The sequence below is a fragment of the Pleurodeles waltl genome, chromosome 4_1 (genome assembly GCF_031143425.1).
Source record: "Pleurodeles waltl isolate 20211129_DDA chromosome 4_1, aPleWal1.hap1.20221129, whole genome shotgun sequence".
Taxonomy (NCBI): domain Eukaryota; kingdom Metazoa; phylum Chordata; class Amphibia; order Caudata; family Salamandridae; genus Pleurodeles; species Pleurodeles waltl.
This window is the reverse complement of record NC_090442.1, coordinates 589,877,905-589,905,712: the sequence shown is the minus strand read 5'-3', so window position 1 is coordinate 589,905,712 and position 27,808 is coordinate 589,877,905. Positions and strand designations below refer to the sequence as shown.

At 43.3% G+C, this 27,808-nt stretch overlaps 1 protein-coding gene across 1 annotated transcript in view; it reads right to left on the bottom strand.

The window, feature by feature from the left end:
* Positions 1-27,808, bottom strand: part of PARPBP (PARP1 binding protein) — a 133,261-nt gene that overhangs the window by 87,726 nt on the left and 17,727 nt on the right. Inside the window, exon 5 of the mRNA XM_069228978.1 lies at positions 4,596-4,766. Coding sequence (XP_069085079.1) covers positions 4,596-4,766 — 171 coding nt within the window. The remainder of the gene's footprint in view (positions 1-4,595; positions 4,767-27,808) is intronic.

Genomic DNA, 27,808 nt, shown 5'->3' with positions numbered 1-27,808 from the left:
CACTGCACTTTTCAGAGTCTTCAATGTTAACCTATGGGAGGAAAACAAGAATGCAGTTTTGCAGGCAAGTACTCGACTTACAAATCCAGTCTCCAGAGTTTTAGGTCAACACCAGGCAAGGTTCAAATCAGCACCGAGACAGCACCCGCAGCAGCATAGGTGCGGCTGGGTGCAGAGGTCAAATTTGGGATAAGGTGCCCAATGTTAACCAAAGGAGACTTGAGGTGAACGAAGATGCGCTGCTCACAAGTGAGTAAAGCTGTGTCAGGGGGTCGATATCCGGGGGTTGAGGTAAGTACAAAGGAGGGCCACAAAGTACCTCCACACTTACACCCTCAGCAGCACATGGGCAGCTGGTTGCAGAGTGGCAACACAGCACAGGGCGCCCAATGCTAACCAATGAAGTTGCCTTCAACCCAAAATGCATCACAGATCAAGAAGAAGGAAAAAACAATGACAGACTAATTCAAATAGAATATGAAGTGAGGAAGCCGACGCCTCGGTATCAGAAGTCACCACTGTGAGATAGAATAAGACAGCTAGAACATATCAGAAATAAGGAAGGGGCAAAAGGTCTGGGCAGATGGCTAAAAGGTGGGACTCTGGGCTCTGGCGTACCCCATTCATTCAGGACCTAAAAGTTGGGGATTCAAGACTGGTGTCTGACTTGGTCTGGTGGCATGGACTAAGTAGCAGACTGCCTGAGGACGAACGGTGAGGTGCTGTGTTCTAGTGGATAGGTGCAAGGTTCTAGTGCTGAGCCAAGAAGACCGAGGATCCATACCTCAAACTTCAATGGGTGACCAAAGCGCATAAGCATTACCAACCCTAAAAGCGGTCTTTTCGTCTGTCCCTTATTCATCTCTCCAGCCTTTAAGCCTTTCATCCATCTTTTTACACTTCTATCCATCCAACATACTTTTTTCATTATTCCTTCCTGTCGCACTTCCAAACATTCTTCAGCCTTCATTTCACCTTTGTGTAAAAAAAAAAAAATCCAGTCCAGCAACCTCCGTACCCCCCTTTCAATCCAGGTCTGGATCCATCCCCCTTTCAATCTCCCATTCTTTCCTACGCTCACAGAGGCAAATGTTCCTATTCTTTCCCCACCATCAATCTTTTCACTTTTGTACACATCCTTTTGGCCATTCCTTCTTGTGACGAGAGAGAGCGAGAAAGATTTTTTTCCCTTTTTCCAGCTGGGCCACCTTTACTATAATTGAGTTTTCCTTCCTCACGTCTGTTACTGGTTTATCCGATTTTGTTTTTAATGGTTTTTATCTTCAGAGCTGAAGACAGAACACTCATAAATAACTACATTTCTAGTGTTAACACTACCCCACTTAAGCTGCAGTGACACTTCTTGCCACTGAGTGTCAGGCCCTTGGCAAAGGCTGACTGGTCCATCTTCTGTTGCTTATTGCTGTATTTGGTGAGGCGGAACCTTTGCCTAGACAGTGTTAATTTGCCTAGAAATTATAAAATAAGAAAGTAATACTATTACAAAATGTGCTGCATTACACCACATAATTTGCCTTCTCTTGTTGCATAATTTTGCCAACTCCTAATTAGGTTCTCTCCTAACTTCAGTGGCCCTGACTAAATTACTGAGGAGAAAGAGTGCATTATTCACCCCCAACTGAAATTAGAGTGGTGCAATCATTTGGCTATTTCGGGGAAGAAGTACTCCTCTTGGTGTTACTGAAATACAAGTCTTTTAAGTAGACACCAGCTGCAGCCAGAAATAATGCCAACTTAAACCTATTTCACATGCCATTTCCACACTGAAAGGCACTTGGGTACAATAACCGGAAGGCTCAAACAAATGAAGCACATGTATTTCTAGACTAAGCACCTGAACGTAGATAATGCAGTGTAATACAGTACTTAGGACCCAGGTCACAAAACCTTAAAGGGTAATAATTTGCTCTAGTATGATGTAACTGCTATGGTTTCTCTTTCGTAAATACAATGTTGGACAGACTTTGCTTGAAACAAAGGTGAGAAAATGTTATTTTTGTAGGATCAACCCCACTTTTTGCTAGATTTAGTGCAGATTTACCGACTGAACACTGGGGTGCTGACGTCCAGTGCATGTGCAATAGGCCGATATCCGATTGCCCTGTGTAACTTCCATATAAAAGCCCTAGTAAACGGTACTATGTGTAACCAGGGCCTGTAAATTAGATGTCACTAGTAGAATCCAGCTCTGATGGTGCCACCAGTCCAGTGACAAATCGAAAACATAACTCTAGGCCTGCAGCCCCACACAGCAGTTTTAAAACTACAAATTCGACCTGCCAAAATAACCCCCGAGCTAGGCTTGAACTGTCCTTTTTAATACCAATAAGTTGCCCCACAGGTAAGCCCTACGTACGCATAAGGCAGGGTTGATGGTGTTTAAAAAGTAGGATACAGGTACTTAAGTTTGTACACACCCTGGCAGAAAAAAAGAAACTCAAAAGTCATTTTTTACTGTGGCAAAGTTGGTTATCCTGTAGAAAAGCACCAAGATAAATTATAACACCTTATAATGTACAAAGTCGTTTTGGAATAGCTAGACCAATCATTCACGGACTTAAATTAATAGCAATTTAAAATCCAATTGTATTGTAAAGTCCGATTTTAAATTACTTTTTGAAAATGTCACTTTTAAAAAAGTTGGCATTTTCCTGTCTCAAGTCTCTTGTAGCCCCTTTCTGAGATAATCCCAAACTGTCACCAGGCTGGCTGCTGAAGGTATGAATTGCTCTCAGGAAAGGAAAGAAAAGGGCCTTGACTGGGAAGAGGTTTACTCTTCTTCTGACATGATGGCCTTGGGTGCAGGGTATTGTGGCTACCAACTGTACAAGCTTCAAAGAGGTAGCCCCTGTGACAGGCAAATGTAATATATAAGTAGCCAGAGTGGCACCAAGCCCCAAAGACTCTGGGGCTTTTACCAGAAGAGACCCGACCCAGAACTGGTTTTGCAGGGCAGTTTACTTGTTTTCCTAGGCATGCCACAGGTGTCTGCCTACAACTCTGACTCTGAGAAGGAAGATTTTGCCATCTTGGATTTGGGCAGAGAGATTCACTGTGGGGCCTTTTGGTGCCAAACCCCTAGGAATTGATTTAAGAGTGGATAGGGTTGCCCGTGGGAATTTTACTCCTTTGATCAGGGAGTCTCCTCCTACCCACAAGTTAGTGCCAGGCATACCATACTTAAAACACTGCTGGACCTGTGGTAAACAGAAGGTCTGTACCTGCTGAACCAAAGCACCAGATCTAAGGGCTGAGCTTGCTGTTTTGCCTCCTGGGAGAAACCCCATCGGCTGGACCTGCTTCTATTTGAACCTTAGAGAGAAGTGTGGACTGCAAGGGCGAGTTGGATAGCCTCCTCTTAAGTTTCAGGAGCACAAAATCTGGAAGAAACCTGCAACAGAAGAACTGAGCTGAGCAGTTCCAACTGGATTTGGCATGTACTCTGCTGGAGGATTCTGTAAGATTAAGCCCTAACTCACCAAGTGGTGCCCAAAAGGTCCCAGACCCTTGGTTGGTGTTAAAGTGTACTCTCTGCACCCCCCAAAAGATTTTAAAAGTGGAGGAAAAGGTTCAGAAAGAGTTTGAGGCTATCACAGGACAGCCATCGAACTGCAGCTGCCATCATTGCATCGCTGGTCAGATTCAACTTGCTGTTTTTCCCCAGTTGAAAAAAGCTCAGAAAAGTTTCTAAATACAAATGTGGAGAATTTCACCAGGACGAGGAGCAAGGAGTACTCTGCCATTGTCGAGCCCTCTGTCAGAATCAGCCGGCAGCCTACCCAGCTGATGAGAAAATTCCTCCTGAGAGGAAAAAAAAAAAAAAAAAAAAAAAAGGAAAGACTACTCTAGAAGGTAAACTTTTATACCAGGCCGAACCTGGTCCCTGTATCCGAACAGTGCTCCATCACAGCCAAGCTTAATTTTTGACTTTCTCACCCAGTCTAGAGCAACCAGATACGCATGGTTGGTGCTATGAGGAGCAGAAATTCCAAATAAAATCATATTTCACCAATTTGATTTTTTTTTTGTGTTGGTGTCCATGTGCTCAAAATTGATACTATATTTATAAACTGGAGTGGGATTTTTAAATTTGTTTTGTTTTCTACTTATTAGCTGTTTTGGTACTGATAAATGCTTTACACTTGATTATTTTGCGTTAAGCCGGACTGCTTTGGGCCTCAGTTAGCCAGGACTGAGCTAAGGTTTAAAATAAAGTAACCTAATTTGACATGACACAGGATAGTGACCTTATTACTTGGTGAGGTCTCACAACGACCCCAAATAATTATCCACTTTCTCTCAACAACGTAACTGGCATCAGCACTACCTTTAAGTGAAGTGTTTTGTTAATTACTCACAATAAACTTAATACACACAGCATAGCGTAATTTTTACTCTCAGAATCAAGCCATCTTAACATGTTCAGCAGTTCCACACATGAAGCCCTGAGCAGTGAGCTATATGGCACCACCAATTACTCCTAGATAAGCCCCTTCCTGGACCTCTATTCAACAGGTTAAAAGTCATCTATTGCATTCTGTACGCATCGTCTCTGAAAAACAGACAAAGAATACCAGAAAGAGAGACATCTGCTTGCTCCGTGCTGCATGCCTTAGATCTCTGAAAGCGTCTCGTCCCAGGCCTCTGTCAGGAACATTGAGAATCAAAGCCAATGCCAAATCGTTTTTAGAATTCACCAGCAGGTTTAAATATGCACAAAGTATCCTCTTCATCACTGAGCGCAGCTGCACAAAATATAGAAACAGATTCAGATTAGTAGGTTCTTCACACATTACAAAACTATTACGATAAAGATGACTGTAGGATCAATACAGCGAGGGTACACCGAACCACAAACTCCAGTAACAAACCAACAAAGACATAGTGGCAAAGGTTAAAGAGAGGGAATATTTTGGTATAGGGTGTTGGGGGCCGGATCCCAATGATAAACACACTGGGGGTCTTTTACCTATAGGCATGAATGTCTAGTTAAGCTTCACTTTAGTTAAAAAACATACACATGCCCATCTCTAAGCCAGTGGTACAGTGGGAACATTTGTATTGCAACTGACATTTTTAGGTCGAGCGCTCAAGCGCTCTGATGTGTTGTAATCTATCTGTGGGTTTTAACCACGCCCAACTCACACCCATCACTATCACGCATTCATGGGCTTGCCTTTCAAAATTCCTTTGCCATCATTGGTAAAGCTTTATTTTTGTCCCTCCTTGGCCATCAACACCGTTACTTGATAATTGCACGTTTGCCTGTACGTTTAACTGCCAACAAACGTTTTTCCTTTTGTGTCTCTCCTTCGCGCTCATGCTCATAGCAGCTGTGGCACTTTGTATTGGCTTGTTTAGGTCAACTGTTTTGCTTTTCATTTTCAATTTATGTGCAAGAAAAGTGCAGTTAGGAATTTACAACGGTAATAGTTCTAACTCGAGCAAACGCAAGACCCATTGCATTGCAAATGCTTGTTACATTTTGAGGGCAAGGGAGAGAACAGACTAAAATGACGCAGGATATGCTAGAGTAGGAATGATGCATATTCTGGGAAGAGAGACAAACATTTTTGCTTACCTTTTTACACGAAAAGCTCACTTTACCACAGATTCTAAACAAGCAGGGTTTAAGATAAGGAGACCTTAATCTTCAGCAAGTCTTTTCTTGGCTTCTACTACCGGCACCCTCCTGGATAGAAACATTTTACCTCCTTGCCTAAACTAGGAGCACTTAAATAGGGATTTTCTCAAATTCATAAATAAACAAAGGTGGAGTTTATTTAGTTGGCAGCCAAGTGAATAGTATTTCTTTGCTATTAAGCAATGCTATTAGGTAAGCTACTGGCTAAATAGCAGAGATTATATACTTTCTGGATAGTGGCCATGGAAATAGGAGAGAACCTTCACTATTTATCAGGTAGACTGTAAAAATTAAATTATCTAAGATTTGCCTAAAAAAACATAAAAACAGCACAAGAGACCATCTACATCTCTACAGTGTAAAGATTATGGGCCCGATTTAAAGTTTGGCGGACGGTTTCTCTGTCACAAATGTGTCTGATTTCTGTCCACCTTATTGCAAGAGCCATAGGATATATTAAGTTAAGTATACAAAAAGGTTATGGATGGAATGCTTGAATTAATTTCAGCCACTAGTAATTACTTGGCCGGAATCCTAGTCCATCTTTATTTTGCACACCATGCCACCTCAGTTTGGATCCAGCTATATGCAAATCAGTCTTGACCTGTTCCAATTGCAATCCTATCAAGGTGAGGAGAGTTATCCTATCTTATTCATCCCCTGAAAGAAGGTGATGGTGAACAGTGGGACTCTGAAAGCTCACGGTCGGCCCTGGCCTGATCCTAAATAATCCTACCATCTGTAGTGCCGTTTAAGGTCCATAGGTGCTCTTAAACATCAGGAGTGCCCTCCTGAGCCCTTAGACTGAGTTTTTGTGCGCCCCTTGGCCAGGCTGCTCCTGAGTGTGGTGGGTCTACGGACATTGGAGACGGCCTGCAGAACTTGCAGCAGACTCTTGGGTGGGGCTGGAGGTGATTCCTGGCAACTCAGGTCTCATCACCCTATTTCCTGAAGTGGGCCAGGTCAGACACTAGACCCTGCTGGGACCAGACAGCTTGTGAAGTTGCTTGTTGGAGCGGGCCGCAAGGCGGGGGCTCCCTGCACCCGGGGATTCGCTTGCTGCATTGTTGCGCCTCCAGACCCAGCCAGTCTCACTTTCACTCTTGCAGGCCCGTCCTGCAGGGGAAAACAGTGGACAGTTACTCTCACACTCTCCACGGCCCTCCACCTCCATGACTTGGGCCTTGCTGTCGGACCACCTGAGCTTCCGCCCCGTATCAAGCTCCTAGGCTGCAGGGGCTAAGGTGGAATTGGGGGTCTGGGTGCCCATGAAACAACGGGGCTTGAAGAACTTGGATGGCGTGGCCCTTACCCCATTGAGGTCACTAGGCCCTGCATGTAATGCTGGTGGCCGCCTGGAATAAAAATGACACTGGCATTGTATGGGGCTCTAGCCCTTAAGGGGAGAGTGCAATCAGTGGTTCCCGGAACTGCAACATCCCTCCAGCCCTCCACATGAAGAGAAATAAACAGGGTAAGGCCATGGCCCGCTAGGTAATGCTGGAGTCCTCCTTGCAGCGGTAGGCAAGTCATGGTGGCACTTGTGGGGAACCAGATATCAGCACTCCCAGACGGAGATCTTTGCTGCTATCCAGGGCTTCAGAGCAGCACTGGAGCGAAAGATCGAATTGGCGGCACGCAGTGAACTGCCTTCGCAACAATATCCAAAAGTTCTTGGATAAGGTTCACAATGCCAAAGGGTCAACTGCTGAGATTCATCGGAGGTGGCTACACTCAGGAAGCAGATGCAAAACAAGGGCTCTGGAGGTGCGGGCAGAGGAGAGATCCTGACGCAATACTGTCCGCTTGCTGGTGTTCCTGCAGCATGCTGATGGGGCAGCCAGAGAGAGCTTTGTTGAACAATCGATCCAAGACACGGTGAAGCAGAGCGGGCTATCCCACTTCTTTGTCAGAGAGAGCACACTTTGTGCTGGTGGCGCCCCCCCATCTCTTCTCCGTCTGCAGGCCATCATAACCTATATCCTGCAGACAGACTGTATCCTGCGTGCAGCCAGGGAAATGGATAATGCCCATTTTCAGAACCACAAGATTTCCATCTACCAAGACTACATCAACAAGGTGCAGGGGACTCTGAAGAGTTTCCTGAAGGTTAAAGCCAAGCTGCAGTCCTGGGCATCTGGTACATCCTACTGTACTCTGCCAGGTTGCGGGTGCTGTGGGAGGGCAAATCCCACTTCTTTGATATGTCAGGGGATGTCTGGAGGTGGTTGGAGGTATCTGATAAGGTCCCAAGGGACAGGGCGGGCCCCTGGCGCACTGGACCCCAAAACGACAGAGGGGCACGTAGCTCAATTTGAAGCTCACATGAAGAACCTGTATCAGGTGAGACTTTGGCTCCTGGGAGTGGGAGCCCCTCGAGGATCGTCATTCAGGATGATGGCATCATGGAACTGGCTTCCCCTGAAAGTGCAGCTGGACCAAAGGGGAATATGTCTGACCAAGAGGCTGCCTTGGTGCTGGGTGACTCTACAGAACATTGTAACAACCACAATATGTCTGCCCAAGAGGCTGCCTTGGTGTTGGGTGACTCTACAGAACATTGTAACAACCACAATCTGATAGTAATCATTTCACCTTTTTTTCTTCTTCTGGGGGGGTGAGTGAGGGGGTGTGTGTGTGTGTGTGTGTTCGGGTCAGCAACTGGCTGCTGGGAAAACTGAGCTGGACTACTGACTTTGTTAACATGTTGGTTTTTGTTATAGTGCTGATCATTGGTACGACAATGTACTGTGATTGGGGTTTCGGGGGCCTTCTCCAAAGTAGTGGTAGGCCATGGTGGTGGGCTTAGGTTGTGGGTCTAGGTTGTGGGTCTAGGCAGCATGGATATGGATGGACAGGTAGTGTGGTATTTGGTTGTTTCACTGTTTTTCTGTGGTGGGGGAAGTTGGGTTTGTTAGTCTGATTCGCACTTCACCTAATTGCAGTGCGCATGAAATTCCAAGTCGCAGGTCTCTGTGTGGGTTTCTTGGAATGGCTGACTGTCTGAATTTTCTCATGCGGAATGTCAGGGGATTGAAGCGCTATGCCAAAAAGGTATAGAGTGCATTCGTTCCGGCACAGTGCAACAAGGTGCAGATAGCCTGCCTACAGGACACTCACCTTATGGGTAGTGAATCACAGAAGCTAGGGAAGAAGTGGAGGGGCAGCTATTTTCGGCAACTTATTCTTCCTATACTAGTGGTGGCTATTTGGACTGCACCCGGGGTCCCCTTTCATCAAGTGAGGCCGACACTGAGGGTCGCTACCTCCTGCTGCAAGGTACACTAGATGGTAGGGCCATCACGATATTAAACACTTATGTGCCAAATCTGGATGACAGGCATTTCTAGGAGAAGGGGGGGGGGGGGTACTTCTACGAGGGGATTGGCAGGTTACATGGGGTCCAATGTGATTTGGACGGGAGACCTCAACCGTATATTAAGTTGTAATCGAGATCGGCACCCACCAAAACAGGGGACTAAGCCACTGATAACTATCTATCTGGTCCTGGTCATGTAAAACCTACACTTTCTGGATGGGTGGCGCTTACTGCACCCGGGTGGCCTTTAGAACACTTGTTACTACCCAATGCACAATACCTATAGCTGCCTGAACCGTCCGTTGATGGTTGGAGTGGATCAGACGTGGTTGACCATGGTTAGACGCCTCAGACGGTTACTTTCGGAGCATGCGCTGGTTCTGCTTTGCCTACAATGGGGCAATGATCCCCGCAGGGCTCAAAGTTGGTGCATGCCCGCTGATCTTCTGACTGATGAGGTGTGTAGGGATTCCTTGGCAACAGCATTTACTGATTATTTGGCAGCAAACTGGGGGACTACAACCACCAGAGCTACTGAGTGGGAAGCCCACAAGGCGATGAGAGGGGCATGTATAGGGATCATCTGTGGTGCTCTGAGACAAGTGGCGGCAGACATTAAGGAAAAGGAGCAGCGCTTGGCCAATCTGCATAAAACGCAGGTGGGCTCAGCGGAGGCGGCTGCTGAGGTGATGCAGCGTACTGTCCAGGGGCTATAGGATACCCTAGATGAATGTTGAATCAAGGTCCACTGGCAACGATTGCATAAGAAGGGGGACAAATGTGGTCGGCTCCTGGCAGGAATAGGAGGCTCCTCCTATTTTACATCTTCATACTCCAGGTGGCATGCTGGTGACAAATCGGAGGGAAACCTATATACTATTAGTGAGCATCTCCAATCTGTTTATCGTGCTGGGCCGATTGGTCACACTGGGGCGGTTGGGGAATTTCTTGTTGCAGGGGGATTGTCAAGCGTGGTGCCGGATTCTGCCCAGGAGTTAGGGGGGCCAATTACCTTAGAATAGTTGGGAAAAGCCTTTAGTGACCTCAACAAGTCCAAGACCCCTGGCAGGGATGGCTTTTCGATTGACTTGTTACAGACTTATTCCTCTGCACTTAGGGAGAATCTGATAGAGATCTTCCACGAGGCACAAGCGAACCGGATCCTCTGACCTTCCATGCATGAGGAGATTATATGCCCCATGCTAAAACCTTGGGGGGGAACCTCGTGGACCCATCCTCATACAAGCCACTGACTGCTTAGCTCGGATGTTAAAATCCTTTGCAAAGTCTTGACAAGAATAGGAGGGGTCATCTGGGGACTGGTACATGAAGACCAGTACAGGTTTATGCCAGCCCATAGTACTGCGTTCAACTTCAGTTGGCTCACATGTAATGCCTGAAACCATGGATGATGATCGGGGACTGGCTCTTATCAATAGACCTGGAGAAGGCCTTTGTTACCTTGGCATGAGGTTACTTGATGGCAGTGCACAAGAGAGTGGCCCTCCCAGTCCACGTGGAGGATGGAGGTCTGGCTCTCCCAGATATACAATTCTATAGTTTTGCAGCACATTTGCAAAATGCTGCAACGTGCTTTGCGGAGCCTGACAATTGGGAGTAGAGACTGTTTCTCGACAAGCTGGAGGATGACACTTGGTACACATTGATGAAAGTTGGCAGATCGGATCGTCACGTCCCGTATTTGGTGAGATACACAGCTGCAATATGGAAAACAGTGGTCAAGAAAGTACTTTGTAGGGCACCATTTGACAGGAAACTGGGAAGCCTTTTAAGGCAACTGAAACAGATACGTCTATGGCTCAGTGACGCGCAGGAGGCTGTCTGGTGACCTCTATCCAGGTGAAGTTGTTCTCAACTTTCCGGAGGTGCAGGACATCTTCGGCATAGGAATGGGTCACTTTCTGCACTACGCTAAATTGGAAAGTACGGCAAGAGAGGTGTGTAGAGATTTCCCAGTTGAGGGTGGCTTAGGGGTAGAAAGAGGGCTGAGAGAAATGTTCCCTTCACTTGGCCCCCAAATCCTGTTACTGAGTCCATTTAAATTGCTCACTAGTGTGTCTACGTTTCAGGCCTGTCTAAGGCAAGTCAGTCTCAGCACACCTGGGACAAAAGCAACACAGGAGTGAAGGTTGCATCTTTTCTTTTTTCATTTTGACACTTCTCCAGTTATGCATGCTTTGAGATTTTCTAGCTTGGACCTATGTGTATTACAGAAAAAATGCCTGGAGGAGACGAAAATCTCCCAGACTGCCAAGCAGTCAAGGTGTGGCTTTAAAGCATCTCAGTCTTTATTAAAACATTGCTTAAAAAAGTGACCCCATGTTGACATTTGAGAAGCCACTGTTTCTAGTTACATAATTAGCTGCACTGGGCAGCTCTGAGAAAACTGGAGTGGTGTCATGGCGATTTTTCTTTAACATATTTTTGATGCCGGCAATAGTGAAAACATAGATTTTTTCTATATCCTCTGTTCATAAACAATATTTGATAATGGTTGATTGTCAATCCTCCTTTCCTTCGGCCTTGTGAAGATCGTTACCAGCTTCGCTGTGGGCAACTTCCCTATTGGAGAATATGTCAACTAGAACTTTAAGAGTAAGGACACACCTAAAGACATTTCTCAACGCTTATTTGATGTATTTTTGCTCAATTGGTTCCCAGTGACACTCATAGAACTGAGGAAATGCTCGACTTGGTTTTTGGCTCCACAAACTGCCTTGCTAACATCACTGTCACCCATATTATCTAGACAGTTCATGTCTGGCTCGCTCGTTATTCCTGCCTCCATCTACTTCTATTTCCTAACTGTATAGAAATGGAAAAAAATCTGTTGCCTTTTGTACTGTTCTCCATCCGCCCCACCAAAAATAATGATTGGAAGGTTATCAGAACTACTGCAATTGGATCCTCTCTATACTTGAACCTTTTCATATTCTAGCATTAGAATTAAAAATAAATCACATATTTCCCTTTATCTCTATGGTTCACCCAACACCTCCAGGGGTTTGAAGTGTGGCCAGGAAAGCAAGACACCATTATTACGAAAGTTCTAGAGAAAATCAAATAATAGTTTTGCTTAGGTATCTATGAATTTGCCCTTAAAAAAAAGAGTGACACTACGGTCCCCTAAAAAATAATTGGGTCTGTGGCCCACAAACAGACCTTTAAAATTAAAATCAAATTAACTGAAACCTCGCCTGTGACTACTCCAATTCACTCTTACAATACCCAAGCAGAGAACTAGCCTTTGTTAATTAATGCAATATCTCAAACTCATAACAGTATTTCCTCTGAAGCTGTAGACTTGCCTTATAACCCTGCACAGCCCCTCCATTCAGGATAATATTTCTCCTCTCGTGCTCCTAACCTTGAACAGGGTGCACAACATTGTAAATTTAGCTCATCACTGAATCCACAATTTAACATTTGCAAGAGATTCAGAAGAAAACAACAATTAGGACATTTAATCTTCCAATGAATATGGAATACGCTCAATCTCTTGCTCAGACACACAGCCCACCAAACAAATTAGACTACTGACACCAGTCTCCAACCAAATACATCTTGGTTCCTCCTCAAAGGAACTACACATGCAGCTGACCAAGTTACCCTACTGTAAAGAACATTTGTTCGTTCAACTTTATTTCGGCAAATATTGCCATAAAAGTCAAGACAAGAGATAAATACAACATACATATATACATTTCACAATTAAATATAAGATACAATACATACAGTTGGCAAGAAATATATGGATGTCTCCATGATTAAGCAATACCGCATATAAAAATATAAATATCAATTTATAAATTAATTAAAAGCCAGAACTAAAAAATTAATTAACTTGGATCGAAGAAACAGTGCATCATATACCTATACAAGGAAGGGAAAGAGCGGGCCACCTAACAAAATATTACAGTTTGTGACCAAGTCGTTTTCTGATAAGGTACACATTAAATAAAAATCTACTCGTGCCAAACACCACTAATTGTGAAGTATTAGACTGAAATATGCGCTCTGCTTCTTTGTAGGATCTAACCCCCACATATTTACAAACAGGTTTGATCCAACAATCCCTTGGTTTCTTGTATACTGGGCAAAAGAAGAGTAGATGAACAACATCTTCTTTAGCCCCTAAAGTACAGAGAGTGCACAATTCACAACCTTTTACCCCTCCCCAATTGCATATGTATGCATTAGTCTGTAAGAACCCATACCTAAACTGTAGATATAGTGTTTTTGCCAGTGGAGGACCGATCTCATCCAAAAATTGTTCGAAATTAGGTGTATCTTTTATGTTCAAAAAATTCAAAGTCAGAATACCAATCGATGAACTATGCAATAGCTCTCCGTTGACATAAGACCAAAAGGTGTCCTTTACATATTTCCTGGTACATATTGTCATATTCTGAGGAGCTTCCCATAGGTGTGATAAACCTAATCTCTCATACCACTTAGATACATATTTTAACCAAGGGGTATTCATATGACCATCTAACTGAGTTAATTCAGTCAATCCACTCTTGTAATCACTCAACTCCAGGGTTACCCATAACCTAACCCAATACAGCAGTGGTCTTAATAATGCTTGATAATCTGCTCTTTTAAGGTTAATATCAAGAAAAACAGGAACTAGAGGAGTTCTTGTCGGTATTTTAAGTAGCCTTCGTACAAAGTGGTTTTCCGTTTTTCCAAAGTTATTGTTACAATAGTAGCCCCAGAGTTCAGCACCATAAAGGGCGGCCGATTGGGCCTTTGCTTTATATACTTCAAGTGCCGGTGAATAACTAGCTCCGTGCACTTTTAAAATAGGCATTGAGTTTTGTTTAAGGGATAAGATGCTTTTATCCATCTGTCCTTTCCAGGACAGGTTACTATCCAGCATTAACCCCAAATAATTATAGCTCCCTACCTGTTCCAGTTTTTGATTCTCCAAGGACAGATTATTCCTGAGGGATTTCTTGGGGTTTATGGACATATACTTAGTTTTGGTAGGATTTATTTCTAGCCCCTTCCCCACACAATACTTCTGGAAAGAATCCACCAAATTTTGCAAACCTCTCGGAGTTTGAGAAATAAGGATGGTATCATCGGCAAATAATAATGCCGTAACCGGCTCACCACCTAGCTTCGGGGAGTCATGTACACAATTCCTTAAATAGCTCGGAATATCAATAACATATAATGAGAAGAGTGTAGGTGCTAACACGCAACCTTGGCGCACACCACGATCTACAGGTATGGCCCTTGAGGTTTCACCTTCTTTTCCCCATCTAATTTTTGCATAGTTCCCTGTGTGAAGCTTGATAAGTTCTTTAAGTAGTTCCCCAGGGACCGCCATGTTCCTTAATGTAATCCACAACAAATTGCGCGGAACAAGATCAAAGGCGGTCCTTAGATCCACAAATGCCACATAGAGACTACCCTTCCTTATGTTTATATACTTCCAACAGATGCACATAAACCTAAACACCTGGTCAACCGTACTGATTTTTATTTTAAAACCAGCCTGATATTTGGTTAGTATTTTAGTCTCTTCAATCCAATCTAAAAGCCTATTTAAAATGTGTCTGGCATATATCTTTTGTAAAATATCTATTAAACTTATTGGGCGGTAATTACTTGGATCATAGCGATCACCTTTTTTAAAGATTGTTATGATTTCTGCCCCTTTCCATGAATCGGGGATCGGTGTGCCTGCCACAATGGAATTACTCAGGTAATTTATATAAGGCCCCCACACATCCACATCATATTTTAGTAGATCGCCGGGAATTTTATCAGGGCCTGGGGCTTTGCCCATTTTCACAGCTAATAAATCCTTATTAGTTTCTTCTAAACTAAAAGGTAATGGAGCAATACTCATTTCTAAGTTTGTCTCATAGTCCCCGAAGGGCACACTCTCCTTTTTATTAGCATAGAGCTTAGTGAAGTGATCACACCAAGTATTTTCATCTAGGAAAATATCCTTTGTTGATCTACCCTGCTTATTTCCCTTGGCGATTAAATTCCAGAACATGCTCTGATCCCGTAACTTAGCTGCATTCAAGAGATCCTCCCAAAAACTTTCATCCCATACTTTTTTAGCTTGGGCCATAGTGTTTTTGTAGGCTAGTCTACCGCTTTTTATATCCAAACAGTTCCCGGATTTTACTGCCTGGATCAGTCTTGATTTTGCTATTCGACAATCTTTATTATACCATGGGTTCGCGGTCTCAAAATGGTTCCTTATCCTATTACTATCTTTTTTAAATTTTACTCAATAGTGGAGTTAGTGCATCCACCAGCTTAAGATGTAAATCAAGGACACCATGTGTTCCCACTAATGCTGACTGTAAGTCTCCTACCGTCTCAGTAAATACATTGTAAATATTTATCAGCGTCTTTTCTGTTCCCAGGATATATGGCCATCTTAGAGCACGCCTGTTATTGGTTACCTCTAGCTCCGCGACCGTGGTATTTAATAAGGTCTCTTCTTTGGATCTAATAATAAATGATTGAGAGTCCAGCCATAGTTGGAGGGGGAAATGATCACTCTCCGTCCTATGGTCTATCTTAAAATCGGTTATTTGGTCCCATATATCCGGGTAGCCATTACAAAATCTATATGTGACCTGGAATTTCCCTTAAAATAGGTTGGAGCTGCTGGTCTGTCTGATCGGAATCGACCATTACAAGCCCTTAGATCATGTACCACAGTCTACTTCAAAAAAGGAGGGGATGGGAGGATTTATGGTCCAGTGTATATCCTCCAAAGAACTTGATAATAAAATATGATACACTGTTCCAAAAGAATAGGGAGAGGAAGTAAAGGAGTCCTGATCATCAGGAGCAAGAGTCCTCACACACCGTACTTGGTGTCATGCTTCATCATCGGACAGCTCCTCGTCAGACCGGCGCTGCAATGTCTGACGGGCTCCCCCCTAAAAAAGGGGGGGCTCTTTGCCGGAGATCTTTTGTTTTTGCCGATGATGCCGCGGAGCCAAGTATGGGTCCGTGGGGAAGGAAAGTACAGGAATAAAGGATAAGATTGGCTCAGGACCCTCACTAAGTGATTTATTCTTTGATGTTGGGAAATGGCCAAGATTAAAAAAATGTCAAGGGAGTGAAAATTGAGGTAATGCTCAGACACTCACACAAGAAAATTCAAAGCAGGAAGTCGGTAATTATCCGAAATTCCTTAATATGTGGTCGACATGTTTCGCGTCTTGATATGGTCTCAACAGGATCCTACGACGCTTCTTCAGGACCTATTAAATAATTGGACTTCTTCAATCGAAACCCAAGTGAAAAAAAGAAAAAATTATATATATAGACTCCTGCAATCTATCGTTTACAGTCAAAACGTAGTCAGTCACTTACTAGGATAGAACAGGACTGGCTTTTTCCTATCAGTCACCCTAAATACAAAAAGGAACAGAGGTTAAAAATATATAATCTCTTCATTGAACATGAAAGAATAATCCAATCAAGTCAGTGGAAAAATAGTGACAAACTGTGCAACACATCGTGATGGGGTGGGAGGTAGCAACCCATGCTGGTAATATATTGGTTGGGCTTACCATCTCCACTAGAGAAAGGGCTTCATGGGATCACGTAGGCCTGATGCCCAATACACAAACAATCTGGTCAAGGTAAAACAAAGACATGTAACAGAGAGAGCATTCAAATTGAGTAACAAAATGAACAGCAAGGAGTCTGATCCTCAACAGTCAATCAAGCGCCTTCAACGGTACCAAAATGTATGTCAGAAAGACTTAATAATGCAGTCAGATCAAAAAAGAACCAAATAGTACATACTAATATGTGCAATGAAACACCATTCATTTCATAATAGAACACAGCAATGGTAGAGACAAACGCACTGGATTCGCGATGTCTGTACATGTAATTCAATTCATAGTGGCATTTAAGCACGTGCTCATAAATAGTGAAATAAACATGTGCAGGGATTGGAGTTTGAACAGATAATCGGTCTCTCCCCCTTATGTATTAAAATGCTCGATGAAACATCAGTCATTCCCTCATGGAAAAACATCAACGGTAAAGACAACAGCACCGGATTCTCGGTGTCTGTGCATGTAGTCCGTTTAATGGTCACAAGTAAGCAAGTGCTCATAAGTGTTGAAATGGTCACGTGCGGGGCTTGGAATATTCAACAGGTTATGAATACCTTTCCTTTGTTGTCGAAGAAGGCCGGGTAATTAGTTAAAAAGATCGAGATTAACAGTCTCTGAACAGGTCATTTACTTTAGTGACAGAGACACAAACACACAGGTAACTAATGGAGGAGACACTCGACCTCCCCTACAGGGACCGGTATCTCAATTCAATAAAATGGCATTATGGTCAAACATATCCATAAGGACGTGCAGGTACTCACTTGTGTGCGTTTCGGTGTCAGGCGCAGCACCTACCCTCAGGCTCCGTTCCCGAATGAGGCGGAAGACGAGTGCTCCAAGGGTATAAATAATACGCGAGAAGTGCGCGCAAGCGTCAATTACTCAATTGGTTGCTTGGCAACTTCTCCCTCCGAACGAGGCGCGTTAGGGACAAGAAACAGGTAAAAATTAAAGAAGGGACTATCAAAAAACGTCAATAGAGAGGGAATAACATGGCGGCCATCTTAGGCTAGTGTGCATTGTAAGAGAAATGAGTATATAGACCACTCAGGGACAGCATAACCGACTCACAATGCCCCCATCTGATACAGTAACTTGCTCATTAGCCAACTCGCTACCAAGGGAGCACTTAATTCAATTATAGAAAGTGTAGAGGGGAGTAACCAGCTCCCGTAGGAAATGTTACCACTGAAGCCCAAAGTGTAATCATAAGAGAGTACAATAGTCTGTATCTTTTAGATTATAAGTAGATAATCAGTCAGCTGATGATTGTTTATATTGACAGGTTGAACCAGGGAATATCATCATTCAACCCTTGGCGATGGGTGTTAAGCCTGTAAACCCAGCGCTGCTCAAGTTCAAAAAGTGGACGTGTACCTTCTGAGGTGCTGGTCTGTAAAACAACCCACCACATATCATCTGGTGTGTGGTTGGACTCAATGTAATGGATGCTAAGTTTGGTTGTGACTCTGCCGCAGCGGATGTTGCTGCGGTGTTCATTTATTCTTGTTTTCACTGCTCGTGTGGTCATACCTACATATCGAAGATTACATGGGCAGGTGATCAAATATACACAATTGCGAGTATTGCAATTGGTATGTCTCATCAGTCGCCAAGTTAGTATAGGTTCGAAATCTAGGGTGTCTGTCCGTTTAGTGAGGGAGCATACATTGCAAGACCCACATGGAAAGTGACCCTTGACTGGTGGAAGATCCCATAGAGACCTTTGGCTGGACGAGACCGTATTGAGTCTCGGTCGAGTGTGTACTAACATATCTTTAACGTTGGAGGTCCTCTTAAAAGCAAAAACAGGTTTAGGAATACTCTCGCCTCCACTACAGAGAACAGACCATCTTTTATTGATGATCTTTTTGACTGTATTAGATAGTGGTGTGAAGGTGGAGACACACGTCAATTTGGTTTCTGTGGATTTGGGAGTCAGCTGCAATAGTGAATCTCTGTCACTATATTTGGCTCGTTTGTAGGCCGTCCTTATGACTTTATCAGGATAATGGCGGTCATGTAGTTTAATCTGTAGGTCAGTAGCTTGGGTATTAAATAGTTTGAGGTCACTACAATTCCGTCGAAGACGTAGGAATTGCCCGTACGGTAAATTGTCTCTCAGTGCCTTAGGGTGGTGGCTGTCATATAATAGCAAGCTATTCCGATCTGTCATTTTATGATAAGTTCTTGTCTTCAGTTTACCTCCCTCAATGCTAATCATTAGGTCTAAGAAGGGGATTTCAATGGTGGAGATAGAGGATGTGAAGTTCAGAAAGGGATCAAGACCATTAATCCAGGTCGTGAAAGAGTCAACTTCTGAGGCAGAGCCATGCCAGACAACTAAAATGTCGTCTATATATCGACGCCATAGTTTAATGTTGTCAAAAAAAGGATTTGTCTCTGGCAGAATGTAGCGCTTCTCAAAATCATACATATACATGCAAGCTAGACTAGGGGCAAAAGTGCTCCCCATCGAGGTACCGCGAATCTGGTGGAAAAGCTTATCCTCGAACTGAAAAAAATTCTTTGTCAAGGCGAGGCTAGCACAGTGCATGATGAAATGAACAGGGGTAGTTGACTCCAATCTGGCTGACAGAAGAGCTGCCTCGACTACCTCCAGTGTAGCTGCCTGTGGGATATTGGTATATAAAGCCTCAACATCAAGTGTGATGAGGGCATGAACATTAACTGTAAGGTTTATAGTTTCAATGAGATTAAGGACATCCTTTGTGTCCCTAAGGTAAGTTAGCGATTGTTGTACAAGAGGTCGTAGAAAATGGTCACAAAATATAGATAATGGTTCAAGGACAGATCCAATCCCTGATACTATCGGGCGGCCCGGTGGGGGAGATCGACCTTTGTGAATCTTGGGAAGACAGTAGAAATATGGTGTGCGAGGCTTCTCAATATCCAAAAATTCTGCTTCTTTTTGTGATATCCATTTGTTGCCGCGGGCCTCTTCTATCATGCCCCGGATCTCAGTTTGTAAATTGGCCGTGGGATCCTGGGTGATATGTGCATAATAGGTAGAATCACTGAGAAGGCGAAGACATTCCTGTCTATAGTCCTCTGTGTCCATCACAACGATGGCACCTCCCTTATCTGCTGGTTTTATGGTAATGTTAGTATCCACTGATAAGTCGTGGAGGGCCTCATTCTCGGCTCTAGGAATGTTGTTAAATCTATGCCGTGGTTGCATTTTCATAATGTCGGAGGTGACCGCTTTTTCAAAGGCCAAAACCTCACAGGGCATAGCGGACGTAGGTGGCATGAAGCTGGAGGGTTTCTTTAGCCCAGAATCCTGGAAAGAGTCGTGAGTAGGTTTATCTTTAAAAAAGAATTGTAGTCGAATCTTCCTAAAGAAGCGAGAGAGTTCGCATTGGAGGCGAAAAGGGTCGTCCTTGGGAGTAGGAACATAACCCAGGCCTCTATTGAGTGCCTTCTTTTCATAAACAGAAAGAGGCCTTGAGGACAGATTGACCACTAGATCTTGATTGGTGGGGTTTTGCCCTGGCTCCTTGTGACCATCTGTGGTTCCTCCTGAGACCAATGGACTCTCCTGCCTCTTCCTCGCCTTCTGCCTCTGCCTCTGCCCCTGCCGCGGCCTAAAAAAGGCATGTAAGGTGGCATTGGACGGGGTTGATAGAAAGGAAAAGGTTGTTGCCATGCCATTGGGTGGCCAGGATGGTACTGTGGAAAATTATAATAAGGTTGTGGTCTCTCATCTTCAGTGCTCCATCCATCAGAGGACGAGCTGTGGCTATATTTACGTTGTCTCCTGCCTGAGATGGAGGATTCATCTGATGATATAGATGGTGTATCCATCGTGTAATCCTCCTTGACATAAGGGTAAACCTTCTCTCTATTGAACTTATTGATGTCTTTCTGTAACTTAGTGATCTTCTGTTGCGTTAGAAACTCTTTGGTTTCATTTAGATCCATATTTATCTCTGCGAGTCGACTCTTAAAGGCTGTTATAGAAACAATGGTCTTAAGTGTGTTCTCCATAAAAGTAATCTGTATAGCCATAGATTCAGCTAGTCGTCTAGATGTATTGATAATCAAGACCAGCCAATCTCGAGTGCATTTCCATGCAATCTGTGCCCAGTCCTTCCTAAAGACAAGGTCTTGTAGGAAGATCCTGGGCATATTGGACACAAGTAGTCCATTGGGGGCTATGTTAGCTCTGAGGTATTCGGTCATGATAGTCCCATGTAAAACCGTTTTAACCAGATCTCGTTTAAGTGAAGACAGTTTGTCCCATTCTTCCTTGGTGGGACCAGATGGTCCTGCACCATCATTGGTCAGAATGGAGGGGGTCTGCAGAATAGCAGATACAACATCATCATCAAAGCTGAGACCTTGAAAATTATCCATATTAGGAGTCTCAGGGGAATTATCCAATTAGTAACCCCACAGCAAACCTGCTGTACTAGATACTTCAAAAAAGGAGGGGATGGGAGGATTTATGGTCCAGTGTATATCCTCCAAAGAACTTGATAATAAAATATGATCCACTGTTCCAAAAGAATAGGGAGAGGAAGTAAAGGAGTCCTGATCATCAGGAGCAAGAGTCCTCACACACCGTACTTGGTGTCATGCTTCATCATCGGACAGCTCCTCGTCAGACCGGCGCTGCAATGTCTGACGGGCTCCCCCCTAAAAAAGGGGGGGCTCTTTGCCGGAGATCTTTTGTTTTTGCCGATGATGCCGCGGAGCCAAGTATGGGTCCGTGGGGAAGGAAAGTACAGGAATAAAGGATAAGATTGGCTCAGGACCCTCACTAAGTGATTTATTCTTTGATGTTGGGAAATGGCCAAGATTAAAAAAATGTCAAGGGAGTGAAAATTGAGGTAATGCTCAGACACTCACACAAGAAAATTCAAAGCAGGAAGTCGGTAATTATCCGAAATTCCTTAATATGTGGTCGACATGTTTCGCGTCTTGATATGGTCTCAACAGGATCCTACGACGCTTCTTCAGGACCTATTAAATAATTGGACTTCTTCAATCGAAACCCAAGTGAAAAAAAGAAAAAATTATATATATAGACTCCTGCAATCTATCGTTTACAGTCAAAACGTAGTCAGTCACTTACTAGGATAGAACAGGACTGGCTTTTTCCTATCAGTCACCCTAAATACAAAAAGGAACAGAGGTTAAAAATATATAATCTCTTCATTGAACATGAAAGAATAATCCAATCAAGTCAGTGGAAAAATAGTGACAAACTGTGCAACACATCGTGATGGGGTGGGAGGTAGCAACCCATGCTGGTAATATATTGGTTGGGCTTACCATCTCCACTAGAGAAAGGGCTTCATGGGATCACGTAGGCCTGATGCCCAATACACAAACAATCTGGTCAAGGTAAAACAAAGACATGTAACAGAGAGAGCATTCAAATTGAGTAACAAAATGAACAGCAAGGAGTCTGATCCTCAACAGTCAATCAAGCGCCTTCAACGGTACCAAAATGTATGTCAGAAAGACTTAATAATGCAGTCAGATCAAAAAAGAACCAAATAGTACATACTAATATGTGCAATGAAACACCATTCATTTCATAATAGAACACAGCAATGGTAGAGACAAACGCACTGGATTCGCGATGTCTGTACATGTAATTCAATTCATAGTGGCATTTAAGCACGTGCTCATAAATAGTGAAATAAACATGTGCAGGGATTGGAGTTTGAACAGATAATCGGTCTCTCCCCCTTATGTATTAAAATGCTCGATGAAACATCAGTCATTCCCTCATGGAAAAACATCAACGGTAAAGACAACAGCACCGGATTCTCGGTGTCTGTGCATGTAGTCCGTTTAATGGTCACAAGTAAGCAAGTGCTCATAAGTGTTGAAATGGTCACGTGCGGGGCTTGGAATATTCAACAGGTTATGAATACCTTTCCTTTGTTGTCGAAGAAGGCCGGGTAATTAGTTAAAAAGATCGAGATTAACAGTCTCTGAACAGGTCATTTACTTTAGTGACAGAGACACAAACACACAGGTAACTAATGGAGGAGACACTCGACCTCCCCTACAGGGACCGGTATCTCAATTCAATAAAATGGCATTATGGTCAAACATATCCATAAGGACGTGCAGGTACTCACTTGTGTGCGTTTCGGTGTCAGGCGCAGCACCTACCCTCAGGCTCCGTTCCCGAATGAGGCGGAAGACGAGTGCTCCAAGGGTATAAATAATACGCGAGAAGTGCGCGCAAGCGTCAATTACTCAATTGGTTGCTTGGCAACTTCTCCCTCCGAACGAGGCGCGTTAGGGACAAGAAACAGGTAAAAATTAAAGAAGGGACTATCAAAAAACGTCAATAGAGAGGGAATAACATGGCGGCCATCTTAGGCTAGTGTGCATTGTAAGAGAAATGAGTATATAGACCACTCAGGGACAGCATAACCGACTCACAATGCCCCCATCTGATACAGTAACTTGCTCATTAGCCAACTCGTTACCAAGGGAGCACTTAATTCAATTATAGAAAGTGTAGAGGGGAGTAACCAGCTCCCGTAGGAAATGTTACCACTGAAGCCCAAAGTGTAATCATAAGAGAGTACAATAGTCTGTATCTTTTAGATTATAAGTAGATAATCAGTCAGCTGATGATTTTGAGAAGCGCTACATTCTGCCAGAGACAAATCCTTTTTTTGACAACATTAAACTATGGCGTCGATATATAGACGACATTTTAGTTGTCTGGCATGGCTCTGCCTCAGAAGTTGACTCTTTCACGACCTGGATTAATGGTCTTGATCCCTTTCTGAACTTCACATCCTCTATCTCCACCATTGAAATCCCCTTCTTAGACCTAATGATTAGCATTGAGGGAGGTAAACTGAAGACAAGAACTTATCATAAAATGACAGATCGGAATAGCTTGCTATTATATGACAGCCACCACCCTAAGGCACTGAGAGACAATTTACCGTACGGGCAATTCCTACGTCTTCGACGGAATTGTAGTGACCTCAAACTATTTAATACCCAAGCTACTGACCTACAGATTAAACTACATGACCGCCATTATCCTGATAAAGTCATAAGGACGGCCTACAAACGAGCCAAATATAGTGACAGAGATTCACTATTGCAGCTGACTCCCAAATCCACAGAAACCAAATTGACGTGTGTCTCCACCTTCACACCACTATCTAATACAGTCAAAAAGATCATCAATAAAAGATGGTCTGTTCTCTGTAGTGGAGGCGAGAGTATTCCTAAACCTGTTTTTGCTTTTAAGAGGACCTCCAACGTTAAAGATATGTTAGTACACACTCGACCGAGACTCAATACGGTCTCGTCCAGCCAAAGGTCTCTATGGGATCTTCCACCAGTCAAGGGTCACTTTCCATGTGGGTCTTGCAATGTATGCTCCCTCACTAAACGGACAGACACCCTAGATTTCGAACCTATACTAACTTGGCGACTGATGAGACATACCAATTGCAATACTCGCAATTGTGTATATTTGATCACCTGCCCATGTAATCTTCGATATGTAGGTATGACCACACGAGCAGTGAAAACAAGAATAAATGAACACCGCAGCAACATCCGCTGCGGCAGAGTCACAACCAAACTTAGCATCCATTACATTGAGTCCAACCACACACCAGATGATATGTGGTGGGTTGTTTTACAGACCAGCACCTCAGAAGGTACACGTCCACTTTTTGAACTTGAGCAGCGCTGGGTTTACAGGCTTAACACCCATCGCCAAGGGTTGAATGATGATATTCCCTGGTTCAACCTGTCAATATAAACAATCATCAGCTGACTGATTATCTACTTATAATCTAAAAGATACAGACTATTGTACTCTCTTATGATTACACTTTGGGCTTCAGTGGTAACATTTCCTACGGGAGCTGGTTACTCCCCTCTACACTTTCTATAATTGAATTAAGTGCTCCCTTGGTAGCGAGTTGGCTAATGAGCAAGTTACTGTATCAGATGGGGGCATTGTGAGTCGGTTATGCTGTCCCTGAGTGGTCTATATACTCATTTCTCTTACAATGCACACTAGCCTAAGATGGCCGCCATGTTATTCCCTCTCTATTGACGTTTTTTGATAGTCCCTTCTTTAATTTTTACCTGTTTCTTGTCCCTAACGCGCCTCGTTCGGAGGGAGAAGTTGCCAAGCAACCAATTGAGTAATTGACGCTTGCGCGCACTTCTCGCGTATTATTTATACCCTTGGAGCACTCGTCTTCCGCCTCATTCGGGAACGGAGCCTGAGGGTAGGTGCTGCGCCTGACACCGAAACGCACACAAGTGAGTACCTGCACGTCCTTATGGATATGTTTGACCATAATGCCATTTTATTGAATTGAGATACCGGTCCCTGTAGGGGAGGTCGAGTGTCTCCTCCATTAGTTACCTGTGTGTTTGTGTCTCTGTCACTAAAGTAAATGACCTGTTCAGAGACTGTTAATCTCGATCTTTTTAACTAATTACCCGGCCTTCTTCGACAACAAAGGAAAGGTATTCATAACCTGTTGAATATTCCAAGCCCCGCACGTGACCATTTCAACACTTATGAGCACTTGCTTACTTGTGACCATTAAACGGACTACATGCACAGACACCGAGAATCCGGTGCTGTTGTCTTTACCGTTGATGTTTTTCCATGAGGGAATGACTGATGTTTCATCGAGCATTTTAATACATAAGGGGGAGAGACCGATTATCTGTTCAAACTCCAATCCCTGCACATGTTTATTTCACTATTTATGAGCACGTGCTTAAATGCCACTATGAATTGAATTACATGTACAGACATCGCGAATCCAGTGCGTTTGTCTCTACCATTGCTGTGTTCTATTATGAAATGAATGGTGTTTCATTGCACATATTAGTATGTACTATTTGGTTCTTTTTTGATCTGACTGCATTATTAAGTCTTTCTGACATACATTTTGGTACCGTTGAAGGCGCTTGATTGACTGTTGAGGATCAGACTCCTTGCTGTTCATTTTGTTACTCAATTTGAATGCTCTCTCTGTTACATGTCTTTGTTTTACCTTGACCAGATTGTTTGTGTATTGGGCATCAGGCCTACGTGATCCCATGAAGCCCTTTCTCTAGTGGAGATGGTAAGCCCAACCAATATATTACCAGCATGGGTTGCTACCTCCCACCCCATCACGATGTGTTGCACAGTTTGTCACTATTTTTCCACTGACTTGATTGGATTATTCTTTCATGTTCAATGAAGAGATTATATATTTTTAACCTCTGTTCCTTTTTGTATTTAGGGTGACTGATAGGAAAAAGCCAGTCCTGTTCTATCCTAGTAAGTGACTGACTACGTTTTGACTGTAAACGATAGATTGCAGGAGTCTATATATATAATTTTTTCTTTTTTTCACTTGGGTTTCGATTGAAGAAGTCCAATTATTTAATAGGTCCTGAAGAAGCGTCGTAGGATCCTGTTGAGACCATATCAAGACGCGAAACATGTCGACCACATATTAAGGAATTTCGGATAATTACCGACTTCCTGCTTTGAATTTTCTTGTGTGAGTGTCTGAGCATTACCTCAATTTTCACTCCCTTGACATTTTTTTAATCTTGGCCATTTCCCAACATCAAAGAATAAATCACTTAGTGAGGGTCCTGAGCCAATCTTATCCTTTATTCCTGTACTTTCCTTCCCCACGGACCCATACTTGGCTCCGCGGCATCATCGGCAAAAACAAAAGATCTCCGGCAAAGAGCCCCCCCTTTTTTAGGGGGGAGCCCGTCAGACATTGCAGCGCCGGTCTGACGAGGAGCTGTCCGATGATGAAGCATGACACCAAGTACGGTGTGTGAGGACTCTTGCTCCTGATGATCAGGACTCCTTTACTTCCTCTCCCTATTCTTTTGGAACAGTGTATCATATTTTATTATCATGTACCACAGTCAACTGTAAAATCTGTAAGGCGGCTTTTGTGCTTTTAGCTGAACTTGCAGATTCTAAAAGGGCAAGATATCATTAGCAGCATCTTGTTCATCAAGTAATTTTTCCAACCCCAAGACAGGCTCATATTTACAGTTAAAATCCCCACCAACTAACACCTTTACATTATCTCCTAATGAATCTAAAAAGGAATCCAAGAGTTTTACCACCTCTGATTCCTTGTTAGATGGGGACGGTCTATTATATATATTTATTAAGTGTATAGTTTCTTTCCCTCTTATATCAATTTTAAGGCCTAGTAGGTCCGGAGAGGGGAAGGATAACTGGGTGACATCTATTTCTAGAGTCACTTTAACCCAGATAACCAGCCCCCCTGAGGCTCTACCTCTAGTTGATGGAATAGCATAAGAACAGTATGTTTTTATACCCCAACCTATGGGGGGTTTCTACCATCCAAGTTTCCTGTAGGAATATGATATCGTAATTCTCAATATAGGAACACCATACCACATCCTCAAGGTTCCTGGCTAAGCCAGCTATATTCCAAGATATCAATCTAATATTTGTTTTCCCTTTTACACAGGGTGAATCTAATACTATTGGTAAGTTGTATTTTTCTATAACATCCTCTAGTTCAACGAAAGGATTTAACTCTTTGTCTTGATTATAGTCTTTACTATCATCATTAACCTCCATAATCACTGTGAGGCACTTATCAGGTACGCCCAAACTGATTACCTCGCTCAAAATAGAATAAGGGGATTTAACGCTATTTACCAATTTAACTGTCCATGAATTTCTGGGGCTCGAAGGTACTATAAGTTTCGGTTCTAAATATTCTATACTCTGTTTTTGCTCCCACGTCTGGGTATATACTAACATTTCTGTGATAGATTCCCCTGCTCGTGGGAGTCAATCGTTTTCATCCAAAGTACTCAGTACCGAAAATCTATTTTCAATTGGAATATAAAAATTTGTGTTTCTACTATTAGTCAAGAGTCTGTGTTTTTTAGAAAATTCTGATGTACTGGCTAAATGTCTATAAAAATAACCCAGAGGGTGCACACCCACGTCAGACTCCTCTACATCCAAAGAAGCTGCTCTAAGAAGAACAGTCGCAACATGTTGAGGGTGACTAAAATTAACAATTACACAATCCCCCTTACATTTTTTCCTCGCGTTTCCGATCCATGGTACCCGTCTAGTAGACAGTATATGATCGGATAGATGTGGGGGGAAACCACAATTTTTGT